This window comes from Callithrix jacchus, chromosome 15, assembly GCF_049354715.1.
Source record: "Callithrix jacchus isolate 240 chromosome 15, calJac240_pri, whole genome shotgun sequence".
NCBI lineage: Eukaryota > Metazoa > Chordata > Mammalia > Primates > Cebidae > Callithrix > Callithrix jacchus.
The window spans coordinates 78,971,977-78,981,962 of NC_133516.1; the positions used below are offsets into that span (position 1 = coordinate 78,971,977).

General features: G+C 43.1%; 1 protein-coding gene across 44 annotated transcripts in view; it reads right to left on the bottom strand.

Moving 5' to 3' along the window:
• KALRN (kalirin RhoGEF kinase) overlaps positions 1–6,121 on the bottom strand; it is a 659,576-nt gene extending 653,455 nt beyond the window's left edge. For all 44 annotated transcript variants that reach the window (XM_078351912.1, XM_078351911.1, XM_078351910.1 and 41 more), the window contains exon 1: positions 5,924–6,121. In XM_078351912.1, coding sequence (XP_078208038.1) covers positions 5,924–5,990 — 67 coding nt within the window. In that variant the 5' untranslated portion in view covers positions 5,991–6,121. The remainder of the gene's footprint in view (positions 1–5,923) is intronic.
• Positions 6,122–9,986: the final 3,865 nt, after the last annotated feature.

Consider the following 9,986-nt stretch of genomic DNA (forward strand, 5'->3'; position numbering starts at 1 on the left):
CAGCGTCCAGCCCCCTTTCTAGCTATTCCAATTTAATTGGCTAGAGGTGGAAGCAGGGGTGTTGGAAGGGAGGAACTAGGCATTACACTTTCTAAGAGCTCCCAGATGATTCTAACATACATCAACAGATGAGAACCGGCTACAGGAATATGGACAGTACCAAGAAGATAATCTCATTTGTCTATTTTGGTTTTGTTGTTTGTGCTTTTGAGCTCTTAGCCATACAATATTTGCCAAGACTAATATCCTGAAGGGTTTCTCTATGTTTTCTTCTAGTAATTTTATAGTTTCTGGTCTTACACCTTAAGTCTTTCATCTATTTTGAGCTGATTTTTGTATAGGGTGAGAGATAGGGTTCTAATTTCATTCTTCTGAATATAGATATCCTATTTTCTCAGCACTATTTATTGAAAAGGATGTCCTTTTCCCAACATATGTTCTTGGTACCTTTGTTGAAACTAAAAAGCTTCTGCACAGCAAAGGAAACAATCAACAGAGTGAAGAGACAATCTGTAGAATGGAAGAAAATATTTGCAAATTGTTAACCCAACATGGGACTGATATACAGAATATATAAGGAATTCACATAACACAACAGCAAAAACAACAAAGCAAAACAAATAATCCCATTAAAAAGTGGGTAAATGATCTGATTAGCCCTTTTTTTTTTTTGACTGAGTCTGGCTATATCACCCAGGCTAAAGTGCAGTGGCACAATCTCTGCTCACTGCAACCTCTGTCTCCCGGATTCAAGTGATTATCCTTCTTTAGCCTCCTGAGTAGCTGGGATTACAGGTGTGCACTGCCATGCCTAGCTAATTTTTGTATTTTTAGTAGAGATGGGGTTTCACCATGTTGGCCAGGCTGGTCTCGAACTCCTGACCTCAGATGATCCACCTGCCTTGGTCTGCCAAAGTGCTGGGATTACAGGCGTGAGCCGCTGCCCGGGGCCCAAATAGGCTTTCCTCAAAAGAATACACACAAATTGCCAACAGGTATATTGTTTAAATGCTCAAAATTATTAATCATCAGGTAAATGCTATCAAAACCACAATGAGATATCATCTTACCCCAATTACAATGGCTATTATCAAAAAGAAAACAATAAACAGATGCTGGTGAGGATATGGAGAAAAAGGAATTCATATACACTCTTGGTGAGAATGTAAATTAATACAGTTGTTATGGAAAACAGTATGGAGGTTTCTCATAAAAACTAAAAACAGAACTCTTATACAATCCAGCAATCCCACCACTGGGTACTTATCCAAACGAAAAGAGATCACTCAGTATATCAGGGGATACCTGTATCCTCATGTTTACTGCAGCACATTCACAATAGCCAAGATAGGGAATCAACCTAAGTGTCCATCAGTGGGTGAATGGATAAAGAAAATGTGTTGAATATACACAATGAAATACTCCTCAGCCATTAAAAAGAAGGAAATCTTGTCATTTACAGCAACATAGCTGGAACTGAAGGTCATTATGTTAAGTGAAATAAGCCAGGTACAGAAAGACAAATATTACATGTCCTCACTCATATGTGGAAGCTAAAAAATTTCATCTTATGGTGTAAACAGTATAATGATACGTTGGTGAATGGGTACAAACATACAGGCTTGTACACACAGACAGAAAGAGTAAGTTCTAGGGTTTGATAGCACAGTGGGGTTATAATAATTAACAATATTATATTGTATAGTTCATAATGGCAAGAAGAGAAAAATTGAAATGTTCCCAACATAAATAATAAATACTTGAGGTGATGAATAGCCTAAATACCCTGATTTGATCATTACACTTGTATGGATGTAACAAAATATCACCTGTACCCATAAATATGTACAATTATTATGTGTCAGTTTTTAAAAGCATCAATCAGAAATTAGCAGCCTAATTCAGCATATCACTTAAGTACAACATATCACTTATGTGAGATGTTGACAAAATCACAAACATCAGTAATTTTTGTACTTCTATCACCATTTAAACCACATTCACATACCTCCTACACTGTTGTTTTTTTGATATTGTTTTAAGTTGACTCTTTTTTAAACTTACTTATTTGGAAAACATATTTGTAAAAAAAAAAAAAAGGCGGGGGGGCTGGAGACATCTGGGGCCAAGAAACTAAGGCAGGGCCAAAGGTGAGGCCCAGGCAGCGATGCTGGAAGGGGAAGAGGGAGACTAGAGGTGGGAATGAAGGGAGAGCTGAGGAATGGGTGGGATTAAGGAGGGCCCACAGCGAATGGGTGGGGCAGGGGTGAACAGCCCAACAGAAACAGATGTCAGGTAAAACAGATTGTCTTCTGGACTATGCCAGGCAGTGACCAGCAAGAGAAGCTCAAGCAACATCTGTAAATCATGTAAAATCATCTCATGTACTACTAGTGATGGACATTCCCACATGCTGGGAAACACTGCCTGATGCTCTATGAACAAAGAGCAGCAGTCTTTCATTCTTCCCCTTTCATTATCAAAAACAATATTAATATAAACAAAGGAATGTAAAAGTCGACCTTACTTGGCAGGTCTCCATGAATACACCAAAAACTCAACAACAAAAAGCAATATGACTTCTCTTCTTTTATATACAACTCATGCTTCTTATCTCTATGAGCTCTTTTATTTTGATAGACAGTCCCCACCATAGCAACCGGCTCCTTAGTCAACGTCTATAAGCACAGAATACAATCAGAAGAATTGACAAACGCCCAGTAACAAACAACCATAAAAACAGCATCTGTTATTAAGGAGAATAAATCATCAAAATAATTTCTGAACAAGCTGGTAGTACACTGTCATATAAATTCTTGCATATAGTTAAGTATAGCTCTAGAAAACAATACCCTTTATTTTTTAAATCCTTACCCTTAGCTGAACAATGATAGGGGAGACAAAAGATTAGTCTGCAATCATCAAGCCTACGCTGTTATTTCTTTGTAAAGTTTATTTCAGCTCCATGATGTGTTCTAATGTTTCCTCCCTTTTCCTAGGTGTGTCAGATCACAGATTTACTTATCCTCCTGTCACAGCCAAGTGAGTGACTCAGGCCAGCACACAGCTCATCGATTATTTCAATTTCCTGGGCTAAACTCATCAGTTCCCACTTCTCATTTCCTATCTCCTCCTTACTTTTTTGAGGCCTGTTACTTTCAAGATGACATAAGGCCCGACAATGATAAGGGAGGGCAAAATGATATAAAATCTTAAAACAGATCGAAGCAGTTAATTCTGTTACACTTAAGAACGATCAAATCTAAGGAAATTCTGTTCACTGCCCAGAAAGGCAGGTTCATCTTTTTGTCATTTATTCATTCATTCCTTCAACAAATATTTATTGAGCATCTTTCATGAGCTAGCTCAGCCTAACACCCCACTGTAAAGCATGCCATTTTCTATTCAATGTTAGGTAACATTCGTTATGAGAAGACAGTTGCTATATCTGAAAATTCTTTTTGAATATGGATGTGGGTATGCACACATGTTTAATACTTTAATACCAATTAACCAGAACTGGGCAACATAATCAACACCCAACCTCCAAACACCTGGAAATCAGACACCCTACTTAATCAAGAGCTACTAATCTAAAACTTCACATTAAGGAAAACACTATAGATTGAAAGACACATAAACTTTCAAATTACAGCCATATGTGGTAATCAAACATGCATGGAAGACCATATAATTCTTGCAACCAGTTTTGCTATCCAAGGGGACAGGTTAATCTATCAGCCCATAAATTCATCAACCTGGCATTTCCAAAATGACTAATGCTATATATACACTAACACCATAAATTTCCCCCAAATTCTATGACATGGGTATTATTATTAATATTCCAATTTTTAAAATTTACAAACTGAGGGTTGGTTAAGTATAGCCCTAGAAAACAATACCCTTTATTTTTTAAGTCCTTACCATTAGCCATTTATTCAAGGGCACTTAGAAGGCAATGGAGCTAAAACTTGAGCCTAAGTTTGATTCATGAATTCAAGCATTTCTAAAAGATAAAAATAAATTTGTAGTATTATAGCTTATACATTAACATCTAGTTTCTTCTTATAATTAGCATCATATGGTCGTGTGAATCTTGTTTTAATTCATGTAAGTATAAATTGTCTCTAAGCCCCTAACCATTCTTAATTGCACTTTTCTTAGTTCCTGGTTATTACATACCACCTGTTCCTGTCTTTCCCGGGATGTTTGTTGGAGAGTGAAAATTAACTGTCTTGGTAATGAAATCTACCATTTAAAGAGTACTTTGTTTGTGCCATACACTGGGATAAGTATTTCACTTATATTTTCTCACTGAGCCCTTACAGCAACCCTCTGAATTGGTACTACTATTATCCTCATCACCTCCTTTTTTCTTATTATACTTTAATTTCTGGGGTAAATGTGCAGATCACACAGGATTGTTACATAGGTATACACATGCCATGGTGGTTTGCTGCATCCATCTCCCATCATCTACATTAGGTATTTGTCCTAATATTATCCCTCCCCAATCCCCCCACCCCCTGCTATCCCTCCCCTAGCTCTCCCACCCCCCACAACAGGCCCCAGTGATCATCACCGCCCCCCCTTTTTTTTTTAAACAAAGGAAGGAAAGCAGGTACAGAGAGGTAAAGCAATTTGCCTGAGGTCACACAGATAAGGAGGATTTACACCTGGTGGTCTCTTCTCCCTTCTCCCAGTCCGTGATCGTCAACAGTATGAAGTTCTGGTTCCCTTCTTAACACCCTCATCTCAAGTCTGGGCTCCCACTGGCCTGTTTCTCCGTGCTAGTGAGAAACTGCTTTTAGTGTGTGCTGGTTTGGTTTCCTCCATCTTTGATTTCTCCCCTGATAAGGGCCGTGGTTCACCTGCTCTTTGCAGCACTCTGCTTTCACCTGGTATTGATCTCCCAGCACACTAAGACTATTCCTGATAGAGATGAATTCACCTTGGTCTGTGTAGCAAGGCTTCCCCAGGGCCATCTTTCCCATCAGGAGTTTGATCTCATTCTTGCCAAAACCTCTTAAAGAAGCCAAAGCTTTTTAAAATAACATTCAACATTTTAAAAAATCAATTACCAAAACAGTTCACAGAACATCTGGATTTGTGTCACATTATCAGGAGACTTTAATTGCATTAATACCTGATGGTAAAATGTATTAAGGTCAGATTAACCTGAGGGATAAAACTGATTTTCTCTTTTCTTTCCACTAACTGCAAATTCTATACCAGCTCTTTCTACAGATAATCAACAAAGGAAGTAACCTTAGGATAGGTGGGTGTTAATAGTTCCATGATGCTAAGAGGTGCGCAGGGAGGAACTCAGCATTTACTAAGCACCTATTGTGTGCACCAGACATGATGCTATATATTTTACATGTATGAATTAAACAATAGCTCCAGAGCAACCCTAGCACATAGGTTTTACCATGCCCATTTTACAGATGGGTAAACAAGCTCAGAAAAATCACGTAAATCAGACTAAAGTCAGTGGCAGAGCTGAGACTTGAGCCTGAGTCTGTTTGCCCCCAGCTTCTGGCTGCAGGAACCATTTCTCCGTCTGCATTGCTTCTTAGAGAGTTCTATCAAAAGCCCTGCAAGAATGGGCTTAACTTGTACTTGACTACAGTACTGAGCTTGATGAGAAACCCATCAAGAAATGAGATCCTCTTATACAGATGCTGCCCCAAATGAACCCTGTGCTCCCAATTCCCAGCTGGGTCATACATGTCCCCAGAAAAATAGTCTTTCTTTACTTTCCATGGGTTTGCTACTTGCCTCTGTTTCATTCCTTCTCTCTCTTCTTGGCTCTCCCCTCCCCTCTCTGTTGTGTCTTTCTGCATGTCTCTTTACGTCTCTGTGTGTATCCATCTCTCTCAGTCTCTCTTTCACACAAGCATACACACACTCAGGATACCTCGATCCAGCAGCCGGAGCAAGCGGAGATACCAGAGATACCACTGGTCCCAGAAGCGGTCCGTCATCCCACCCTGAACTCATCCTTCACAGCCAGTCCCCTCGGCAGAGCCTCATCCCACCACCGCGGACTCGTGGAGGCCGGAATCACTTGACGCTGGGCTAGCACACAGCCTGCTCTAAGCAAATGCCTGCCTGCAAAGACAGCTACAAGTCCTCCCACACAGAGGCTGACTGTGCCGGGAGCCGGTTTCACAGCAACAAAGGAACAAGTGCAGAACAACGCCGTGTGCAGACCGAGCCTGCCTGGACTCAAGGGGAGGTCGGAGATGCGTGGGAGGGAGTCAGGAAGGGCTTTCGCAAAGACGCTAGGTTTGCAGTGGTCTTAAGAATGAAAATCCACAATCAAGTCCATCTCTTAAATTTTATTCCAGTATCTCCTGCCATTCTGGCTTCCATGATTCCCACACCAGAGGCCAGTGGCTCCTCCAATAGAATGTGGGATGGGAAGCCAAAAGCTCAGCCATTTTGGACTTTGAGGCCAGTCCCGAAGCCTGGGAGCCTTACTGCCTCACTGTCGGTCCAAGGGCTCTCTCCTTGCCCGAGACTGTAGGGCCCACATGACCAGAAAAATGCCACAGATCCTTTTTTCCTATGTTCCTTCATGGAACCTCTGTTACAGTAGAGACAGCATGGGCTCTAAAGTCACACAGTCACAGGAGCAAATCCTGGTTGCCACTTAATACTTGCCTGGCCTGAATCAAGTTATTCAGTTCCCTGTGCCTCAGCTTTCTCCTCAGTAAACCAGAGAGAACAGTATTTGTAAGCCTCAAAGCAAAATAAGAATATAATGTTTCTGGTGTTGCACCTGGTAGATAGTGGCAGATAGAAGGTTCTCCCTTACCTCTCAACCCCTCTCCCTCTTGCCAGACTCTCAGTTCCCCATATGTTCATACATCCCATGATTTTCTATTGCCAGGCCTTTGCTCCTGCCCTTCCTGCCAGTAGTATGCTCTCCCCACTCTCTCACCTCATCATGGCCAAATCCTCCTGATTTTTCCAACAAATAACTCAAAATGCCACAGAATCGAGGCAGACTTCCTGATCTTGCTTTATATTTTATTTTTTCATTCCACTTCTCATTTGTATATAACTCTTCTCCCTTACTTGCCCATAAACTCCATGAAGGTAGGATCTGCTTTTTAATCATCTTTGTGTCCCTCAAAGAACCCTGAACTTTGCAATTACTCAAGTGGTTACTAACTGGACAAATGAACATGCAAGGGAGTCTGAGTCTGTTGTTTTCAGGGAAAGGAGAAGAGTAAGCTGCAGAGACCTCAGCCTGGGGGCATTGTCTAAGGGGCTTTGGGGGATGACAGGGTGTCCAGTCCTTACCCTGCTCACAGCCCCTCTTACAGTGGGCCAGTCTGTGACCCATGTGACTGGAAGTGCTGTTCACAGAAATGAAACCTGAGGAGTCCCCAGGTCTAGGACGACCTTGTTCTCCAAGCCTAAAAACTACTCAACAGCCACCTGCACATTCATCACAGCTCTGTGCAGCCTAGGCCACACCAGAAATGCCTCCCCAATCTCCTAACAGAAATGGTGGTCTCTCAGGCCTCCTAGCCTCCATCAGGCAGCTGGTAAGGCATGTCTCCCTCAGCGGCAGCTCTTCCTTGGAACTTATGCCTCCAACATGAGACAGGCTGCAGGTTTCTGAAGAACTCAGATTGGGGAGGACGCACATCCAGCGGGTAGGAGCTAGGAGGGAGAGGGAGAAAGCGAGCAGAGCCACAACCTCCACCACCTGCCCCTGCCTGCCAACTGCCTTGTGGTTTCTTTTTAAAGGGCAGCATTGGGTCTGAGTAGAGACAGCCCCACCACAGAAGCTACGTCTCAGGCTCTGTTAGCGTTATTTTCTTATTACCTTAAATGGACAAGACTCCAGTGTATAGTTAACACAAGAATGGAAACCCCTCCTCTTCCCTCCAGAGAGAAGTAACCCGGTGTTTCTCCCTTCACAAATAACAAGAATCCATTGAGTGTGACCAGTACTTTTTTGTTCACAAAGTACTTTCACAACTATCATCTCCTGTGTGCCCTGCAAGATCTGTGGATGGGAATCACTTTCTCCAGTATACAGAAGAGAAAACCCATGTTCCAAAAGATTAAATAACATTTAAGGTCACGTAACTCGTGGGTGCCCATCTGTCTCCTCCCTGAGAGTTTCTGGGGCTCTAAGAAATTCCCTGGGAAATTGTGACATGTTTCACTGAGACATGGAAGCCCTCACAGTAGGGCAGGACCTGGGAAAATACAGCTGTTTCCTAACAGGAATCCTGAGGGAGGACCCTCCAGGGCAGCACTGATATGCCATGGGCACAGGTTGAGTGGAGGGTCCAAATGTGGCCACTTATTAACTAAGGGCCTTTCCTCTTTTTCTTTGGCCCCTGGCTTATAACTGCAGAGAGAGTGCATCTCCAAATAAGAATGCCAAAAAGGCTTTTTCTAACACAACTTGGAAGAAATCTGAAAGGGAGGCTCCCACAGTGGCAGGAGACCTAGACAGAGAGGGGCAGGGAAGAGCGTCTCTCACTGTGAGGCAGAAAGTCCCAAAGAGTGCTCTAATGGTGCTAGTGCTACAAGTCTCATAATTGGGCCTGGAGAAAGAAGCTGGTCCTGTTTCCCTCCCTCCAGTAATCAAGGGCAAAACATTCCACACTGTCTCATTTGCAGAGCAAAAGGGAATAAAGACTATCAAGAATAACATGGGTGTGAGCACTTCCCCTGCAAACAGTGAACCTAAGAACATAAGCAATACCCATCAGGTCAGCCCCAAGGTGAACCCATTTAGCCTGGAGTTTTACTCAAGATTGGCTTCAACCCATCAAGCTGGGCTCCCTGGAGCTCCCCAGCCCACCACTGCTCATTTCTCCAACTCCCACAGAGCCTCATAAGTCTTACTTGAAATGCAGACCCTCCAGAAGTTGAATAAAATGTTCCAAGAGACTGTCAGCATTGCCATTTAACTGTAGTGCAATTAGAAAGGATATTGGCCAGGACACAGCCTTATTAGGAGGTTTTTGTTGTTGTTTTTGTTTTGTCTTATACAATGCTTCCACAGTGGCTCCTTCTTTCATCATGGTCAAAGCAAGCACAGCTATTCCCATTGGCATGTTTCCTCCAGCCCACCCAGATGGCTACAGAGACATGTTTTCCAGGAACAACAGGCTGTGTTACCAGGCCAGCAACAGCCCATGTCACCAGGCCAGCAACAGCGCATCCACTCCAGAGGGCTGATGCCCATCTGGATGTTCAGCATTTACTTGATATTATAACATGGATGTGTTCCTTTCTCTTTGACGTTCCTTCTTCTTTCCCTGGCACTGTTCTTTCTCCCTCTTTTCACCCGCCCCAACTTGAAAACACTGTGTTCCCAATCAGATAAAGCCAGCACAAGTGTACGGAGCAGAAGGCAAGCAGCACAGAGGGAAGAGAGATCCAACCCTATCCCAAAATCTTTCCCACTCATCTCCTGGGACAACAATGACTGCTGTTCCCTCAGCAGCACTGGCCAGCTCCTCAGACACATTGACCTATCTGGCGAGTGAAGGCAACACAAGAAGTATCATAGTTGCTGGTGTCTGCAAACCACGGTGAAGACCATCCACAGACATACAAATCTCCCCACCCTGCCCAGGAAGTGGGCTCCACTTGGCTGCCATTTTGCCCTGCAAGCTGTGCTTCAGTTGTAACATGAATCAAACACTCCAGCAGACAGCATCCTCAGCCATCTCCCACACCGCTTCTGTCCCCTTGGCGATTAGCGCCCAAGTGGTAGAGTGGAGCCCGTGGCAATACATTCTCAGGGAAGTCATTTCAAGGGTGGGTTGAACCCCTGCCAGTCTCTCCCATGAAAGCTTAGTGTCCCCAGGTGAACGGGCCTCTTAGGTCCACAGCCAAGGACCGTATCTACAATAAGAAAGTATCAACTAGACACTGAAATTCAAGTCCACCTCTCCCAAGAGGCTGTTTCCAGCTAACCTCACACATTCTCTATCTCA